We start from the raw sequence: 20,521 nt of genomic DNA, 5'->3' as shown, positions 1-20,521 counted from the left end.
AACGCCTTCCGATTTCTCAAGTTATATTGAACTGCTGGAATCGGCTAGTCCTCCATATCACAAATTAGAGTATCTGGCTTCAGATGCCTTTGGAAAGCAAAACCTTCTCCAGAGAAATTGCTGATGCCCTATATCGAAAAACACCATTTCAACTCCTAACACTCTGCATTTTATTGCTTCAAAGCACAGCAGTTCCAAACACTCCAATCCATTTATATCCTGTCCACATTAATGTGTTAATTTGTGTGCCTTCTGAAGCTCTGCATGTGTGAAGTGCTTGTGCATAACCTTGATTGAGAAAGATCCAAATGTATTGGAACGCAGGGCAAAAGGCAGGGGTGCAACTTGTGTGAAAATCAGAGAACTTTTCTCAATGCCTCGCTCGCTTCTGGAAAGTCCTTCTTCTCAACAGCCTCACTTTCCAAGCTGGCTCAACAGCACGTCGCAGGGAACAAAAAAAACACGACACACTCCACAACGGCATCAGAAAGAACACAAACCGCAGGCATTCATTACACCTTTATTAAATTTTATTATAAATTCTTTTATCACAAACACATTGAAAATGACTTCTAGAAATGAAACAGTCCACATGGATGTTGCAGTCTTTCAGGACACTTTTCCAGAGCGGCTGTATATTGAAGTTTATAGAGCCCTTACAGCAGCTCTGACAGGTCCATGCAAACCCTGCTGGTCCCAATAACCTTAATCAAATGCACCTTCAAGGCCAGGCACTGTTCCCGGGGAAGCCAAGGCAGAACCTCGCAGTAATGAGAGACCGGAAGGCAGCACTCAAGAGACACTGCCTGGAAGACACGCAGCCGAATTCTGCACCAACAGCTGGTGGGATCTAATCTGGGTTATTGTTTTTGTTTTTTTTGCACCCTACATAATAAGCACCATGAAAGCCTTCCAGTCATGACTGCATGGAACAGGATGATCCACTTGGGATTTGATGAGCCTGGGAGGATCAGGGTACAGATGGCAGACAGATTGCGCAAGAGTTAACCTCAGGAACAGGAGGGAAGTGCTTTGTCTCTTACTGACAGAACGGCAGCCCTTTCTATGTATATGTAACGGATATCAGCAGAATGGAAATCCACACAATATCCTTACAACTTGAAGGTAACGGCATTGATTGAGCAAAATGACATTTCTCACATACAGCATGCATTTACCAACTGGGTTAGAAGTTCAGTGCACCAAAATTGCTTTCAAATGCTATAAATAACATTTAAACGGATTTGGCTTTTAGTGTATTAAAGCAGAATGCCTCACACTGCAGCTCTGCATTATATTAATCATGGTGCAGGAAACTTTCTTTTTTTTGCAGGAGTGCAAAATTAATGGAATTTTCCATTTTCTGCTTTTGGGATTTTACATTACATTTCCACTTACCATGGATTGCAGCCTCATTTTCCAAATGTTTAATGGAGCTTCAATGGAAGCTAATGCTTATTAAATCTGTACCAATAAGCCATTTTGCAGTTAATATAATACTGCAGGGTCCCATTTTCAGACAATGCAATCAGTACCACCTCTCAATACAAATGGATTCTGTCAGTATAATTGGCAGGAAGTACATTTGTTCTCCGAATTATTTTTTTGGAGAAAAGCTGACAAACCCCTACAGGAAACTTCTCACCATACTACGCAGTTTCTCTCGCTTCTCATCCGAAAGGTAACCGGCTTAACTTGATTGTAAAATAAGGAGTCTAAAGGGACTCAACTGAAAAATAGACTGTCAAAAACATGGTAGCTCACTAGTCTGTATGGCACTGCTGTGTACCAGCGTGCAGACGTGGTACAGAACTGCAGCCTTGTTACAAATGCTTTGCGCTAAAAAGGTGTGACAGTGTGCTCCAGATGAGCAGTATTTATTCATTCAAGGGCCTTCCCACGATTCAAAACAAAGCAAAATCGCAGCAATTAATTTCCACGCAACAAAAAACAGGGAACACAAAAATGGACCGGGCTGGCAGGGAAATTAATCTTAAGTATACCCTCCTGCAGAAGAAACAGGGATAAAGTGCTTGGCTGGCAAAAAGAACTTTATCCTGATGAAGGCTATTAAATACACAGCAGAGGAACAAAAGCGTTCCAAAGTGAGATCGTTTCCCCTGCTTGAGTCAAGACAGTAAGGCCAGCGATACTGCCTGCAGGTACCTCGAACCAGAAGGGCTCAGAGCCACTGGCAACGCCCTCCGTCACAGTCCGGGGGAGCTGGCCAGCCTTGATGGCTGTCTGGCCGTGTGTAGCACAGATCCAACACCCTTGTGCCAGTAAGGACACAGGAGCCTTTTTAAAAACCTGCTCCAGAATTAGCTCAAAAGTTTCGGGCCACACAATGACAGGCAAGTATTCAACTGTTCACCATCGTCACCTTGTGAGTGGCATCAAGCAGTCAGCCACTCAGCCTTCCAAGCCCACTCACACACCCCGGACTGGCCAGTTAGCAGAATGCCCTGTGCCCTGGGGGAAGGTACAATGCTGTCCATTCCCCCCCAACCTTGCCATCATGCTCTGAAGGTATGCAAGGAGTTTTTACAAATGCATGTCTTTCTGGCTCTCCGCTGTAGTCGTCAGAGGCACAGCTCTCTGGCCCGTGCAAAGGCTGGGTTCTTCCTTAAGGAAGGCGCATCGCTTCTCAGACTTCGAGAGGCTTAAGGGCGTCCTCTTCGTTTTAGGGTTTGTGCTGAGCGTCCCTGTGGGAACATTGTTGGATCACGTCAGTCATGTCAGCATTGAAACAAACCCAAGAAGCAGAAGTTGTTAACGTAATGGGACAGGACTAGTAACATGCTCTTCTACTCCACTCCAGTACTGCGTGGTGGACAAGCAGTATGGCACCATTATGGGGTGAAATTTCCCTGTATGCTCACATGCCTTTCCATCCAATAGTTTTCACGAGACCATGACAAGTGCCCAATTTCCATCATGTTGAAGTTAATGCAATCCTCATACAGAAATAGGAAGCTTCACCATGTGCCATATGAACTTGATTCCACAGTTCTGAGGATTTTTGGTACCATTAGGATCCAGCCAATGCGGCAGAGACTCTTAGCAAGCAGATTCTGTACTAGTGGAGCTCTACTCTGGTCCCACAGACCAAACCCCTCAATGCTGACATTCCACCAATGGCAGGAGCGAATGACACCCCCGCCTTTCTTGGAAAGTTGATTAAACCCAAAATCCCAAATACAAGTGAAAACCGCTCCTCTGATGAGGTTAACAAAGCGCATTAAATTATAAAATGCCCATCACTGACAGATGAACCGAGCTAAGGCTCTCTGAAAACTCTGCAGACTTTCATTAGGAACTGACTGTGGTTAAGACACAGATTAATTTCCTCCCGTTTTGTAAATGTCAACTCGATCTATTTCGCTTGCCTGTTGTCTCGGTCACTCAGCTCAGCTTTTTTCCCCCTGCAGTCCATTTGTCACGTTCCACTGTGCTCTCACACAGCCAGACTGCGATTTTGAACTTGCACCAATTAAAATTTCAGCAACCAGCACAAGCAACTCAAGCCTCTAACACAAGCAGTACCTGCTGTTCCATCACTGGACTGGACAGGCACCCTGAACCATCTATATTGTTAAGACGTTCCCCCCCACCAGTGATGGAGCTCCAGCCTGTACAGTACACAGACACTGCATTTCATTTTTTGCCAAAATAATTGCTTCCACTTTGTTGCTCTGAGCCAAAGGCAATACAGAGTAAGAGTAAATTTAGCAAGAAGACTTCAGCCCATTGTGTTGGCACAGGCAATACTGACTGTGCTTTCCAAATCCCAGTTAATTTGTTCAACTACTAGTGAGCTCCATATAGAAATATTTTATTAGTCAACCACCTACCTGAGTGAAGGCTGTACTCCAGATTCTAAGCAGTTCTTCTAGTTTTGTGTGATAATTTTTTTAACTCCCTGTAAAAAAAAAAAAGAAACCATTTAAAGTCTTCAAAGGCATATTCAAGTTTTTCCAAAATTGGAAAAAAAGAACATTTTCATGCAAGGCTTACATTACACAGCAAAAAAAGTCATGCAACTCAAGCTTTACAGACTTTTAGGACTAACATTTGTAATACATTTAAAATTACATTAGGCAACATTGAAGATTTATGCTAAATTTATGCAAAACAAAAAAAAAGTAGCAGCAGATTAACTGGTCTACATAGATCATGATCTAGATTTTGTATTTAAAGCTATTTTTTAGCAAGAGTTGCATTACTATCTATACTGGGGTATATTAAATGTTAGTACATAGTTAATTTATTTTTGAAAACAACTTTTATTACTGCATAAATTTTAAGTTCTGCGTTTTTCACTTTTGATCTTTTTATAATCGAACAGTCTTTTAACAGCTTATACGCAGTTACTAGCAGTTATATATATATATAAAATAATACTATTAAATTACAGATTTAGGGTTAGTTTTACCTTCTGTGATGCACTTTAGGTTTACTCATCCTTTCAGAGTGCTGCGATAATTTTCTTTAATAAAACCAGCCACGTTTCTTTGCGTCAAGCATGACATAAGTGCCCTGCAAGCTTAACTTGAATGATTGTGGAAGTTCAGTTATTTCAGAGACTACAAATGACAATTTGCATTACGTGAAGATACAGTTTCATTTAAAGTTGGATTTTTTTTTTTAAGACAAACCCAGGCATTAGTGCATTCTCAATGCCTTGTTTTCTGACCACATTACCTCGGTTAAATGGCAGCTAACAGGTTTATTTTAAAGGGGACATAGAAGGTCTTACCTCTAGATCCATTTTAATATAAAAAAAGAGGAGAGAACAAATAAGTTGTGTTCTTTTTCCGTGTAATATCAAGACACCTTTACATTTTTTCTTTTTTTAATTCTTCATACTACATGCAATCATTTAAAATTTAAAATGTTGTTTGAAGGTCTTAAGGAACCTTTATCTCTGATAATAGTTTAGGTTATTTAAAAAGGTATTTCATTATTTTATGATAAAACAGAACAAAGGTAACAAGTTTAGTTTGATAAAAAAAGACTAGGCTTTATTGACAAACTGCTGCAAAACATTTTTTGGACAGATATTTAGTAACCTATTTAGGCAAGCTTACACAAATAGAGCATTATGCATTTTACGGTGAAGGTACAGATTTAAATGGCAATATACAGTTATTTGAAGTTTATAGTATGTACATAGTTTCGGGTTTAGCTGCAGTATCCCTTTTTATAAGGATTATTAGACCCTGTGGAGATCTGGCACAATCCTTAGCAGACCCCTTGACTTGTGGGGAATTTAGAGTAAACTTTTCAGACGAATTTCTGATCCTATATTTTAACATATGGAGACCAGTACAGTGGCAAATTCAATTTGAATTCTGGGCAAGAGAATAGATGAACAGCAATGATCACACCCATCCACAGCCCATTTTCTTCTAAAAATTACAGGTTGACCTTTTTTTAAAATAAGGATCGTTAAGGATAGTTTATCTCAACAGTGTCTAGTGGGGCTATATTTCAAAACTCTTTAAAGTAAAATCCAAAATATTATCAAACCTAAACTTTCTAAATGTACAACTTTTTAAGAGACTATTTAAAAATTAAGTTAATCTTTAGGACAGTACCTCATGAAAATAAAAAAAAGGTGCCTAAATTTCTGTGGGGGTTAATTCATGTTGCCTATTATTACAATTTTATCCAAGTAAATTAGTTTAAAGGTTTTAAGTTTTGTAAATGTTTAATTAAAACAGAATTTTGAAATGTAGCCTAAGCGGGAATCTGCAACTGCCACTTAATCACGGAATCAGTATTTTTAAAGCAAGTAACACAAAAATTAAGTGAGATCTTCAGAGCTAACAAGATGTTAAATTATACAGTCGTTCAAGGATGTTTACCCCCCACACATTTTGAAACTGGATAAAATCTTATTTTATAACCAAACATTAAAAAAAGTTAACAGAACTGTCAATGCGAATAAGCAAGGGGAAGAAGAAGAAGAAGAAAAAAAAATCAAAAAGCTTGTAAACAAAGTTTAGCTGTGTTGCCTAACTCGGCTAGGATCGGTTCAGATGTCTCAATGCGTACAGAAGCAGGTTTTCAAACAAAGTCCACAGAGTAGAAAACGAACGGACAATTACTTTTTGTCTGGTTCTTTAAAGCGACAGAGGCCACGGGAGACAGATGTCAGTGAGCAATGTGCTTATTCAAACTTGATCTGGCCCCTTCAGTATCTCCCATAGGGGTGATCCCTGTAGGGCCCTTTAACAGTTCTTGCAGAAGGCAGCTTGGGGGCCGCTCTTGTTCCATTCCAGTCATCCTGACCTGGGAAGAGACGGAAAAAAAATTAATGAGCCATTACCACCAAGGTCTCAAAACCCATCCGGGGTTAGCGGGGCTGTTAGCAGTCTGACCAAGTCCCATGACAACAAGGGCCTTTTCAGCCTCTCCTGGCAGAGGTAAGACAAAAAAGGGCAACGCCAAGATTCAGAATGTCTGTCCTGGTCTTCCTGCCAGCGGTTTACTCAGACATTCCCCAATAATCCCTGACAGTGCCTTGGGGAAGAGACCCCAAAAATGGTTTAAAAAAGGCACCATATGATACAAACAGGGAAAGCTTCAAAAGGTCTTGTTCAGCAATCGGTATTTAACTCGCTCAGCTTCAGCCAGCTTCAACAGGGCTGGAGTAGAAATTCTCCGTCTGTGAGGATGTGCACCATTCGTGAAAGAGGGAAGCCACACATCACTTCTGGAGCTTAATATTGACTGACCACTGCAGTGTTCAGCTGGGAGACTGACCTCAGGGACTGGCTGATCAGAAAGGATCTTCGGTTACACTTCAGTGACAAAACGAGACAGCTGAATGGACCCGCTGCGTTTGAAATGAGGGAGAACATTCCCCATTGTTACAGACAAGAAGACTATGGCCTTACCGTAAGGCTCGTATGTGTCCTGGGCCTCCCCGTGGCCATAATCGTAGTATTCTGTGTCTCTGCAAACCCGAAACAGACAGATGTTACTCAAGAGCACTGGCCTCTCAGGAACTGCACTGCTGCCCTACGCAAGCTTAATGCAACACTAAAGGGTTTCAGTTTAAACAATGTCCACACATCATGAACACAAGGCAGGAAAGAGTCAAACTGAAAAGCTGGCTGAACATGGCGACTGAGCTTAGATGTTACTGCACCAACACCAGCTTCACAGTTTGCTCTTCAACATCAAAACACCATGGACAAACTGAATCCCCTGTCCAGAACTCCACACAAGTCCCTTTGAAAGCAGTATCTAGCATTGCTAGCACTTTGAAAACTTCAGGCTTTGTAGAACTATCAACTGCACAATAAGCTACAGACCTGGTATTTCATGTTTAATTTACAACAATCTCTTGTGCTTTTCTAGTCTCACTTCTATCTGTGCTTTGGGTTCCTTCAAAAGCACTCAAATGTATAATATTTTTTAAGTAAGCATTTGAGAAACCCTCCAGCAAAGGAAACATCACCTGCTAAACCCGCAACCAGAGAATGTCAAACTTACGCCTGGGGTTGACTGTAATAATCATAAGCTTCATAAGTGGGCTCAGCGTAGCTGTCTTCATAGGCCTGAGAAGAGGAGAAAAAATTAAAAACAATAAGTCCCTCTACTCAACCATGATCTATGACTTCAAAATTATTTAGAATCCAAAATATCATAGCCATTGACTCAAGTTTCATAAAAAATTTGCATTTAAAAACCAACACTGCTGGATCAACTACCCCCATTGGGAGACAAGACAGGATGCAGGAAAATTAACTTGTAATAAATTCTTGTACCTCATCTGCAAGCCCTATTACAATATAGACAAAACTCTCTCCTGAGGCAAAAAAGACTAACAAGTTACAGAGCTAGTTAACCAGGCCTATAATGCGACTCCAACACCCCGGTCAGGGTGAAACACTGAGAAAGGGTAACCGTTCACTCACGTATTCTTCATAGGGCTCCGGGGCAGGTGGGTGGGGCAGGGGCATTCTCTGCACGCCCGGGGCAGGTGGCCTGCTGCGGGCAGCGGGGGCGCCCCCTCGGACAGGCTGCGCCGGGGGCACCCCTCGCCCTGCTGGCGCGCCCCTCACAGTGGCTCCTCTCGCCGGGCCCCCGCGGGGCGCTGCTCCGCGCGGTGGGATCCCCCGACCCCTAGGAAACGCAGGCCGTTAAGTTTCCCGAAAGCAGAAGGGCTCAGTCAAGCTGCAGCTCAAGGCGACCGGCCGGAACGCCCTCTTGTGCTGGGCTGTCAACATTTTTCTTAAAAGAACGACACGGGAGCAGCGCGGGGGGCTTGGAAGGCTAAGGGTTCGAATCGGGGCCCAGGCGGAGCTGTTGTGCCCCTGACGAGACACCTCGCGCAGAACGCACTAGCACAGGACCCTGCTGTACAAAAGGGTACAGAGGCACACACTGCTTTGAGCAAAAGATTCAAGATGAAAGATGGGATAAAACAAAACATTGCAGTATTCCTTCACAATCTGCCTTACGCTGCCCCACAAAGTCAAAGGGAATTTTCACTTTGGTCTGGACAGACACTGCACAAATCTACCTGCTTTCCTTGTCGGTTGTATGTTTGTTTGGACTGGCTCTGCATAATTCTTTTCTATTTACAAGTTTCTCTGGATCAAGGATCCCAGGAAAGCAGAGAAGCGGAGCACATCCAGATCAAAGTAGCCCCATTACCAAAGATCCTCACGGCACCACAGTCACAGTTACCTGGCGGCTGGAGTGGGAGGGGGGGGCGCGCCACGCCCCCTGACAGGGGGGCCTCCTCTGCCCCGGACCCCCGGCTCCTGTCCTCCATTCAGGTAGGACATCTCCATGAACTGCTCCTGACAAATGTCATCCATCATGTCCTGCTTGGAAACAAAAAGGAACTGGTACTGGTCATGCATGAGCTAAGCACAGCTCCAAGGCACATACAAAAGCTAACAGTCTGGTATCTTTAAGAGCCCGCCACTATGTAGCACTTACGTGATGTTTTGAATAGTCAAAAACACTGCAGCCTACAACCCCCCCCAAGTACAAAACCTCCTCGCAATGTTTTCCTCAAATCGGCAGTGATCACACTGCAAAAACCGTTTCTTGAAGATCAAACTCAATTTCCCCTAACCTGAGCTCTAACAGGAATAAACCATCTGCCTCCTCTGAAACACTCCTCTCGGCTCCGCGGCTACAGAGCTCACTCCCCGCCATGTGCATCTTTTAATATTCCCCTGTGGAGGTGCTCAGATAAATGTAATGGAATATTCGAGCAGCTGGAGAAAATTGATCTCCATGCAGTGCACTTTACGATGCACTTCAGACATAAAATGCTGCGTTTTCTTAAGCAACACGAACACTTAAAAGATGAAGGATTTACTTGTTCTCTATTGAATGGAGTGAGGATATTAAAAAAAACGTTGATGTCTGTCCAGCCATTAATCGCGATGCACTTACATGGCACGGTTTGTCCCACTCGGTACCAAGCCTGTGCTCAGTTACAAATGACAGGGAAGGCAAAAAAAAAAAAGAAGGTTCTAACCAAAAGCTCAAGATGAGATCGGATATTGACATGACTAATCCCTAGTAAAAAAAACTGTAAAAATCAGATAGGCAGGCCATTACAGATGGTTAACTTTTTTCCTTTCCAGAAACCCTGCTTTAATTTAATAATACGGCTCATAAGACACCCAAATGCAGAAATGAGGAATAGAGGGGAGAGCGATTTTACAGCGGAAATCTCAATGGGATAATGAAGGCATTACAACGCTCTCCACTCGGCAGCCCCCCTCATCACGCCAAACCTCCCCCCACCGCCTCTCTGAATCGGACGACCCCGCGGGGCCACCCTGACCGGACCCCCTTCCCCGAGCCGGCGCGGCTCAGCAACGGTGCCGGCCGGAGAGCGCCGCAAACCCCGGGGAGCAAAAGGCAACACTCACAGGAATGAGGAACTTCTTGACTTCCTCCATGGCGTGCGCCATGCGGAGGTAGGCCTCGGGCACGGGGGCGAACACTTCGATGAAGACGTGCAGCTCCATGGACAGGTGGGCGTACTTGGGCTCCCCTCCCTTCCGCAGCTCCTCCTCCTGCAACACCGAAACCCACAGCCTTCAGACCCCCACGCCTCTGAAGAGGCCCCCGAACAGAGCCGACACGCCTCAAACCGCCGGCGTCCAATCGGCTTGCGGGCGAAGCGGGAAGAATCAATTTGCAAACGCAATATCCTTAACCCTCTATTGCGAAGTCCGCTTTTTTTTTTTTAACATGGAGCTTTATCAACGGACTGATATCCTGCACAAGATGGTCGACTGCTGCAGGGAAAGGAATAATGTTAAACCTGTAAAGCACACAGACAGCACCAGAATCCATAAGAAACCAAAAGGAGCCTCATTTCTTTTGTGCAATTTAAAAAAAGCTCCTGCATATTTATAAGCCTGCTGGCAGGCAGCGTGTCCAGCCTGAACATATGCTTGCAAATGCAGATCTGTATTTCTTGAAAAGGCCTGCCTGGCGTTCCTGCGAGGCGACCAGAGCTGCACATCCATACCTTCACTTTATCCCTCATGGAGCCTTTTCCCAGGACAGAGATCTTCGCTCCCGTCTCTTCCTGTAGCCGTTTGATCGTGTTTCCTTGGGGTCCCAGAATCTTCCCGACAAAGTTAAACTGAGAAACAGAAGGACAAAACCCATGTAAGATGGCGTGAAAGCAGTCCTGACAATTCAGATGATTTAAAGTGCTCCCTTCGCAAACAGAAAAGATGGCTAAGAAAGTGATGGGGGAGAGAAGTAGCAGCTTTGTTGCATGAAAATGTGCAGCCCCTACAACTTTCTAGTCAGCAATTAGAAAAGGGCTCTTGTATCTCAGGAAATATTAAATCATGACGGGCAACTTACAGAACAAAAGGATAAGGCTTAACACAGTCAAGCAGGCAGGCTGGCGTTTTAGTGATGCCACTATTCAAGGAAGGTCATGAAGAAGCACAGTAACAGTGCACCTTATTTGAATGTGGAACATAATACAAGGGTGAACACTTAATAAGCACTTTATAAAATAACTAGTTAAAAGGGATTTATCAATTGGAAAGCACAGGTAAAAAGGATCAGAAAGGCTAAAATTGAATATCGCAATGGAGATTCACATCTTTCTTTTTTCCTCAACATTGTAAGAGCAGAAGAACAATAAAAGATGAAGTGTCTTGGGGATAACAAGGACTCTTTAGATGATGGGGAAATGGCTGTTGTATTAAAGGAATATTTCACTGTGGCATTTACCAAAGACGAAATCCACAACACGCCTCGGGCTGCGATAAGAACATTCGATGTTAAACAATATTGGGTTACAAGAGGCAGAAGTGTTACAGGGCGTGGAAGCACTTGCAAAAACTCAAAGGCCTGAGAATCTGCTGTCCCAGGTTATCATCAAGACTCCTCCAACAGTCACTCAAGAAAGGGCTTGCATCCACTGATGGGAAAACCTTTCACGTAAAATCACTTCACAAGAAAGAACCAAGCAAATTATACACCAACAGGTTTTCATTGTAACGTTCTGGGAATAATGAATATTTCTCACTATAGGATCATCTGTATGGCAATAGCATTCTAGAAGATAGTTAGCAGAGATTTTAAAAAGTCAAGTCAAGTTGTTCATCCGAAAGCAGTAATGCGTACAGATGATGCAGAAGATATGGTATATTCCCAGTACAAAGTGATGCTTGTGTACAGACAAGACAGAGGACAGACAGAAGGGATGAATGCTCAAAGCTGGGTGAAGTCAATGGTGGAGAAGAACCGTGATCTCCATTAGGACTACTCTACCATCCTTCCTATCAATGAGCCAGATCTCGGTCTCACTCGGAAACAAGTCAAGCTCATAAATGAGGCCAAAAAAAGGAGATGACATTTCGAGACTGGGCAGACTCCTGGGAGATATTATACATACATATATAGCATGAATATGAGACACTTAACCCTGAACTTGAAATTAGGAAAAAGATTAAAGTGTTAACTCAGCTTCTAGATAATATGTGAAAGCAATGAAAAAAACAATGCTAGGCATATTATGCCAAAATTGGACAATGAACCAGTTACTAGTGAGAATAGGGTTTGATCATCACAGTGCAAGAAAGCATATCGCTACTGTGGAATTAGTTCACAACAATCGGGCACATTCCTGGGCTTAAAAAAATTATCAGGTTAAAAAACTTTAGTCTTGAACAAAACACTGCAAGAACTTTGTCGAAGTATTCAAAGCCTCAAAAGTACTGAAAACCCATTCGCATATTTATATTTGGCTGATGCATTTATCCGAAGCATTTGAAACTTCCAATCATTTACCCAGGAATCATTTAGTACTCCCCCAGGAACAATTCGGGACAAGGACTTCGCTCAAAGGGTACGCGAGCAGTGTTTCAGCTGGCACACATCCTGAACCACAGCGCCACACCACTGTCCCTTTCAGATGTGGTCTGTTCCAGAACCAAAGGATAAAAGAAAATGGGGGGGGGGGCGGCATTTCTTTACACAAAGGGCTGTGGGAGTCAGGAACAAGCAGCCCACCCATGGTGTTGAACCGACACCCAAGCTCCTTTTAAGAGCCAGAAGGCTGAAACCCTTGGGAGAGCAAGGCACTAGCACAATATGAGGGCGATGGGCCAGGTGGCTTCCTCTTGTTTCAGACCTACAGTATGTTCTCAAACACGCTGCTCTTCAGAGACGAAAGCTATTTAACTGAACCAGGGCTGTGGTTAATGTGCATTACCCGGCTCGTGTACAGTGGTTTACAATTCATGCTCTCTTCCTCACCCCTACATATAATGCGATAACTTCACACCACCACTTGTTTGATGATTCACAGAAAGCTAAAGAATCTCCTGGTGACAAACCCAGAGGAGAAAGGGACCTACAGTAATCTGTACACAGTGGAAATTGTGCTTGCATACCGCACAATGCATTGCTGATCCACACCTGATTTCTATTTAAGACACCAGCATAGCTATGCTGCCAACATGCAGGTAACGAAGCCTATATAAAACAATCATTTTAGATTCCAGATGCAAAGCACAAGTGATGCACACTTTATTTTGGATGTTTTTACAAAATACCCCCAGCTTTCTTCTACAAACAATAATCGACAGTCCAAGTCATTAACTTAACATGACCCTGAACATAGAATCAAATCAGTTTGCAGAGAATATAAAACATCCTTTACATACACTGTTTTTAAAATTCACACAACGCTTAAACATTTAGAGCGTTTACAGATCGCATTAAACAGAATCCCGCGCCCTTTAATCGCAACTTGTCTGGCTCCTCAAAGGCAGAAAACATCCTCAGCTAGTTTGTGGGTTACCAGCAGCAAACAGGAAGCTCTAAACTAATTCCAGTGAGCTGAATAATTTATTATTGCTTCAAAATATGTAGTTCCTTTTAATTTAAAATCCATCTGAGCCAACGCTTAAACAGAATTTAACTGTCGGGAGTCCTGGAGCGTTAACACTAATTTGTCAGCAGAAAAATTAGGCTAGGGTAGGTAAACCCCATCCCCCTCCACAGCGAATCCATCAACACCCAGCCACATCCACTGCAATTTGATTTTTAGACAGCAGTTAATCACCATGACTGCAAGACGCAGGCAAAGAAATAAAGGTCTATAAGCTGCTGGCTTTTAATACAGACAGGTCTTGCACTTCCACAAATTCCAGCACCCCTGGCGTTCCAAGGGTCCATGCTATACGTTTCAGGATGACGTCCACTGTCAACTGTGTCGATCGATTGCGTGATTAAACTGCACTCCAAGGGAGGCAATATTGAAGGAGGAAAGCTGCAAGGACCTACAGATTTCAGTGTACACCCCTAATCTTTCTTCCATCTGTACCAGTCTAACCCTGGGCATTTCACTGGAGCAATTCTTCATGATTTAAATATAGATCTGAGGCAAAGGCAACAAAGAACAATCTAGTTAATCAGGCACTTCAGTAGACGCCCGAGATTGCTATTTTATGTCTCCTGCACAGAGTGCAAGGTAGCGTGGGAGGGGTCCTCAATCAAAAGCAGGAAGATGCTGAATGCCAACTGTGTGTGTGCCTGGAATAAGCTCCACGAAATTAAGAGAACAAAGCCAGGAGAGAGTTAATAGCTCCAGAACAGTCATACGTTGTAAAACAGGAGCTGAAAAGGTCTGACGTGTTTCAATAAGGAAAACAAGTGAGGCCACCAGGAGCAGGATTGTTGGGGAAAAAATGAAAGAGTTGTCCGACTTGAAAACTGAAGTGAAAAGCTTGAATTATGCCTTATCATAAAGCCAAAAAAAATTGGTCTTTCTTCATTAAAAAAAATATGGGGTGGCTGAGGACTGAATAGAACAGTCCTTGAACCTCTCAAGAAATCACAAGTCTAAAAGTTAATGGTTTTGTCCTTTCTTAACCAGTATTCCACGCTGGACCTCCTTCAGGGCTTAATCCAACTGATCCCCTACAACACTACAGTTTATTCTAAGCCAGTTTTCAATGCACATCCATAGCATGGGCTCCTCGTCAGACAACGCTATGAGCTACGTACACTGACCTTTGGATACTGTTTGACTGGGATGAGGACTCTTTCCTTCAGTTTGACGTTCTTGTGCGAGAACAGGTCCAGATAAGCGTCTTCGTCTTCTTTCTTCGGTTCGCCTTTCTGAATCCTTTCAATTTCTGAAAGCAGGGAAAAATAACGATGACCGTTAAAAAACGATGACAAAGACTTAGGAAGTTCCAGCAAACTTTCTACAACCGATACAGCAAAGATCCAGAAGCTCCTATGATGCTAAGCTTTTTTCCATGCTGATGCGACGCTCCACAGTTCCAAGCTTGTGCTTCAGCTGAGCTTTCAAGCTTCCTTCTATGAGACACTATGAAACATTTTTCAGGCATAGATGATATTGCAACAAAACTGTAGAACTAGAGCAGACTAACCGGGGCACACTACATGCCTGCATGAACTGTCAACAGTAGCTATAAGTCACTTCACTGGATAGCAAATGCCAACCTTAACTGCATCTGGCGTTGAGCTCAAACAACTCAGGCAACCATACATCATACTGAGGAAGGAGGATGGCAGCAGGGGAACAAAGGGGAATTTCGTCTTCAAGATTAATTCAAAGGGCTGTATGCAATGAAGGACTAAGACCAAGTCACCTTCCCTCTTCTGTAGGACACTATTCAATATCTTTATATCTAAGGCGTATGAACAGACTGTGCACTCCACCACTTAATATGTTGCATTGATCTCTAAACAAAACACAATCAAGAGTTGGGTTGATACAATTAGGAGTTACACTACGCAAAATTAACAGAATGTCTCTTTTTTGGACAACGCAAATCCAGTTTAAATGTGACGTCCGTAGCTTCTGATTTGGTTTGAGGAATGATGAACTTTGCCTGCATTCCAATGCAGAGTCCAGGAGTTATAGACCTGGATTAAAATTTAATTTTGGCAACAAATGCTTTGTTTATAACAAGGATGTATGGACTCTTTTACACTTATAAATCTAGTTGATTTAGAGCAAGCTAGAGCATTGTCACTGCAGAATCTTCCCCTTTCAAAACCAGCTCAAGTGAAATAGGAGAGTCTCCCCTTTAATACATTTACAGCGATATAAACATCTCACACCAAAGAAAATGTGAAAACCTTTCAAACACACTGCGGGAATTTGCAATGTTGCTGCATTAGAATCTCTTATCACAGATTTTCAGGTTTAATTGGAAGCACAAGACTCCTGTTGAAGCACCTTTAAATAGCACCCATCAAAAATGCTTGATGCATTTTGCAAACATTTTAGTTAAACAGCATCCAGCTCTGCAACAGCCGCCAGACACACGATACTGGAAGGCACACAGGTCTGTGCTCACAGGCCCCGGACAACACAAAACCTTTCATTAGGCTCGGTCACAACCGCAAGCCGGCAATCCAATTAATAACACGAGCTTCTAGAATTTGCCACCAATACCGTTTTACTGCTCACTTTACAGTAATACAGTACCAGAGCTGCCCACCCATCAGCGGCAAGCATTCCAAGCAAACAGCTGTCGTCATGAATATCAACAAATTCCACATACTTTGCCCATCCGGTCCTGCACACCGCTGTTCGTCACAGCCGCTGACCGAACTTTCCCACATCGCAAAAGGACCAAAGCTCCTGCTAGAGTCAGAGGTACTGCAAAGGCTGAACTAGCACCTCTTTGTCCGGTAAACCGAAGGCTTTCTACAGTACGATCCACCGCCCTGCCAGATCCAAGGCCATTTTCATTACTGAATGAATATCAATAGGTAGAAATCAACCGCCAGCCTAATCTGAATGTTATCCCACTGGAGGCAACATCACATACACAAATCCCACAGTGCAGCTGTGCATCTCAGTCTACGACTAATTAGCTTCCTTCATTGTAAAAAAGCCTCAACCAGCACCTGAGCTCAGTAAGAAAACAGGAACGCTACAAGGGACACACCACCAGCCCCTCCAGGAACAAGTCACCATGCTCTTCAATCCTCACAGACCTCAGGAAGTGCACTCCTGCCGGCTCTGAGCATCCCTCTAGCTTCTCCAGGGCCGGGAGAGAAGAGATCAGCCGTCACCACTCAGAACCCTCAACCCCAAGTCTGGAGCAGCTGTTGACTGAAGGTGACCCAGAAAAAACACCAGCACCTCAAGAAATGAAGCTGGGAGGGTGACAGACGTGCCTCCCCAACCCCCTCGCTCTTACAAGACACCTTCTCTCAGATGAGTGCGGGAGTCAGGAGGGCAGTCTGCCATATTGCAGCCGGCAGGAAGAGATGGCTGCAGGTCTCCTATGGGGAACTGGTCGAGACCGACAGGGGCAGGAGACTCAGAAAGATAGGCAGGCAGGCTCTGGGTTCTGTTCCCCATCAGCAAGACCTTACAGAGCCGTGCAGCCAGCTGGTGTGAAGAAACACGCAGCCTCTTCTTACGCCTTTTCGGATGCTATAATTAAAAATCCAGATCTCCGGAGAGAACCACTGCAGACAGTAAACCAGAAGCTGCAGGTCACACGTCCCCGCCTTTAATAGAGGAACGCTAGAAGTGTCTACATTCAGAAATACGTTCATGCCAATTAGAAGAAATGCCATGAAAATATACCGCAGGTTTCTCTCCATGAACAGCTGGCTAAAAAAAACAGGTGTAATGCAATGTTCTGGAGTGATTATTTCCAGACAGCGGAGGCAGAAGCCAAGCTAGATGCAAGACTATGTCAGCCGCGGCATCGCCAACAGAACAAGACTGAAACGTTTAAGCCATCGTGCCGCTGGTCCAATTAACACGCCGATGCAACCAGACATTTCAATAATCTTATTTCAAGCCACCAGCAGTGGCGGACGAAGTGAGAATTGAAAGGGGGGTGTAAAAATTTCACAGTGCTCAACACAAACCAGCAACTGCAGGAGCTCACAGGCAAGCACGGGGAAACGAGCATTTACAACCACTTGTGACACTTTTATTGCAGAAACTATGTTCGTCTTAATATGAAACAGGCACACCGTTTAAAAAGCTGGAAAACATTCAAGTTTCCACTGCCAAAGAACCAGAAAATAGTATTCCACGTCTTCAGACCCTGAAAGTTGTTTCTTTTTTTTAAAAAAAAAGAACAAAAAAACGTGGATGGGCATTTGACGAGAGGCTCAATGCTGGTTTCAAGGAGCGGGCAAGCGGGCGTGAGAGACCCCCCCAACTCGCTTAACATCTCCCGTCTGGCGATGGACTGGGCTATTCTCAACCTCCTTCCCAACAAGAGCAACGTCTGATCGCGTCCTGTTCCAAAATATAATTTTGCCACGTTAACGGTTTTCCTCCACCCCCACCCCCCCCAGCTTGGAGCGAAAAAAAAAACTATTTCAGTCTTTTTCAACCCTCTGGACTGTCACCCCCCCACCCTGAAGACATCCATGCCCACCGGGGGTCTCGCCATCCACTTAAAAAAAAAACTAACAGAGGACTTGACGGTGGCGGGGATCAAAATATAACAGCGGGCAAGCGAATAGTCCCGAGCTGAGATGTTGGCAGAAGACTAAACTCGAAACGTGCCAAGGAATGAAGTTACCCCTGCAGAGAGCCTCGCACCCCGACAGAGGGACCTGAAAAGAGCTTTTTTTTTTTTGAAGCACCGTTATCTAAAGCGCCTCTTCCTCCGAGAGACTGACTGTGTGGTTTCTCCCCACCGAGGCCAAGTGAGGCTCGGTCGTTTTAAAGTCATTTATTTGAAACACTGAGGGTGCTGCGGTTACACACACACACAAACAAATATCCAGAAATAAGGCATCGGGGAACCATCTTCCCCGTTAGGAAAGATGCCACCTGGAATTAGGCTGTAAAAGAACATATCGTTGGACCCTAAATCCCGAGGCTGATAACATTTCTTTCTGAAGTTTCCAAACGTGTCATGAGAAATATTTACCGTGCGAGGTCTCGGCACGGGGTTGATAAACTCCTTAAAACCCGTCGACCAAAAAAAAAAAAGCATTTGAGGTAAACCCAGAGCCCAGCGACTGAAATGCGCCGGTTCCGTACATGCAAAACACGCTCAATCGTGTAAACGGCACGACAGCTAAAGCTTGATTTCATCTCTCCACAAAGGGAACAATTAACGCTTCTGCAATCAAGGCGGTCCGGCAATGGAAAAATCCGTTTTTCCCCATTCTGTAACTTTTTCTTTTTAAAGAAAGGGGAGCTTCGCCATTTATCAATTCGCTCATCATATGCAGATCGTGCTTAAAGCTGCGCTACAGTTTAAAAACCTACGTCCCGATTTGCAGCTCAACTCATAAAAAAAAAACCCGAGGTCGCTTCTAAAATATCTTTCTTCTGCTGATGAAAAATAAGTACTCGGGGGTGGGGGGGGGGCGGTTGTACCCCCCCTGCAGAAACGCACATTCATCCCCCCACAGCTAAAACTTCCCATAAATACAAAAGCAGCATCCCAACTTTTCGTGAATTGCAATTTAACCGGCGGACAGGCGTGGCGAGAGAGAAACGCACACACAAGAAGAAGAAGAAGAAGAAGAAAAATAAAACCGCATCAAGATCGGAAAACAAAAGGGACCGAGATGCAGGGACCGTCGGCACCGAGACGCACACTTTCAATACCCGAGGAGCGCAGGCAGGGCGCCATCCTTTCCTGCAACTTGATGCCCCCCTCCCTCCCCGACAGTGCCCTGTTCACACTCCACAAAGCCACGCCGTGGGAAAACACGCTCTCCTCTCCTCGCCTTTCACCCCCCCGAGAAACGAGTCAAAAACGACTCGTTTTTATTGTTTTTTTTACATTTTACGGCGGCGGCTTCACCGGGGAGCTGCTCGGCCGGCCGGCCGGCCCGGGGCTCGTCGTCACCACGCCGCCGGCAGACACCCGAGACGAATGCCGACCCGATCGGGTTACCGGCTTTAAATTAAAATTTAAAAGCGAGAATCAAAGAACACCAACGCCGCCCGACTATGTTAAACACCATTAAAAAAAAAACGTTGTGTCGTTTTTTTTAATTAAAAACCCAACAAGTACCCGGCCGTGTGCGAGAGGGGTGAGCGAAACCCTTTGTCTCACAGACACTCTTCCCCACGACGTGCGCTCTTCCCCCCGCCAACTTCAGAAACATTTACGCTTTTCATTTTCACCGTCACAAGCAGCAGCAGGAGAAGAAGAAAAGCCCCCCTTCTCGTCGGCTTTTGGCAGCTCGGCGCCCCGTTTATTCCTTAACACACACACACAAAAACCACCAACAACAACGAAAAGTTTCCAGAGCGGCTCGATTTACCTGTGGACACCAGTTTCATGGCGTGAGTGAAGGAGGAATCCAGACTGTCCTTCTCCGCCAGCAACTCGGGGAGATATTTGCTTTCGTTCTCCATTTTGTTTACTATTGTGTCTGCTGCGTTTACAGTCTTGGGGAGGAGGAGGAGGAATAAAAATAGGATTAAAAAATGCGTTTGCAGCAGCGGGGGGGAAAAGCTCCTAGCGGCCTCGTAATCTTCTGCAGGTCTGGCTGAGATCGGGCCCAAGTGTGTGCCGAGCCTCCCGGTCGTGTCGGTTAGCAACCTCGTAATGGCTCCCTCCCTCTCTTTCTCTCCTTCTTAGCTCCCTACGAATGGAAAGCGATTGAGAACACACACACACAAAAAATCCTGCGACCGAGGGGGAAAATAGCAAGCCGAGAGGAAGTGAGCTCACTAAATTCATTCAAAATGGTCGGGCTCTCCCTCCCCCTTTGAAAAAAAAACAACAACCTCCGACCGCTGTAATTTTTAAAGGCGCAGCCGGCCCGCTGTTCTTAAATGAATTTGGCGTCGATAAAAATGTGTTGTGGTTGGGGTTTTTTTTTCCCCCCTCACTGTTGGTTGGAGATCACGCCGTGCCCCTCTCTGTACATTTACGTAAAACCGAGGTAACGCGACATGTGTCGATTTTTTTTTATTTTTAACGACATTAAAGTACTTTTTCCGAAATCTGGGTGGTGTGCTTCTGTCGTTTCTGCTCTGATAGTAACAAAGGGGAACACGAAGGCA

General features: G+C 44.4%; 1 protein-coding gene across 3 annotated transcripts; it reads right to left on the bottom strand.

The window, feature by feature from the left end:
* Positions 1-512: 512 nt before the first annotated feature.
* khdrbs1b (KH domain containing, RNA binding, signal transduction associated 1b) lies at positions 513-20,209 on the bottom strand. Of its 3 annotated transcripts, XR_001478554.2 has the most exons (11): positions 19,774-20,209; positions 14,539-14,663; positions 10,523-10,639; positions 9,915-10,061; positions 8,707-8,849; positions 7,932-8,139; positions 7,507-7,571; positions 6,906-6,964; positions 6,114-6,297; positions 3,855-3,922; positions 513-2,705 (listed from the first exon to the last, which is right to left on the bottom strand). XR_001478554.2 is itself a non-coding variant. In XM_015348743.2 (9 exons), the coding sequence occupies exons 1-9, from the start codon at positions 19,865-19,867 to the stop codon at positions 6,200-6,202; spliced, it is 1,056 nt and encodes a 351-aa protein (XP_015204229.1). In that variant the 5' UTR covers positions 19,868-20,209; the 3' UTR covers positions 4,998-6,199. The 3 variants fall into 3 exon arrangements, 2 of the variants coding, with proteins under 2 accessions (XP_015204229.1, XP_006631296.1); XM_015348743.2 differs by lacking the exons at positions 513-2,705; positions 3,855-3,922 and having other exon boundaries at positions 4,998-6,297; XM_006631233.3 differs by lacking the exons at positions 513-2,705; positions 3,855-3,922 and having other exon boundaries at positions 4,998-6,297; positions 8,707-8,846; positions 19,774-20,208.
* Positions 20,210-20,521: the final 312 nt, after the last annotated feature.

This window comes from Lepisosteus oculatus, chromosome 11 (assembly GCF_040954835.1).
Source record: "Lepisosteus oculatus isolate fLepOcu1 chromosome 11, fLepOcu1.hap2, whole genome shotgun sequence".
Classification (NCBI taxonomy): domain Eukaryota; kingdom Metazoa; phylum Chordata; class Actinopteri; order Semionotiformes; family Lepisosteidae; genus Lepisosteus; species Lepisosteus oculatus.
The sequence above is the reverse complement of the archived record's forward strand: the minus strand, read 5'-3'. Positions and strand labels throughout refer to the sequence as shown.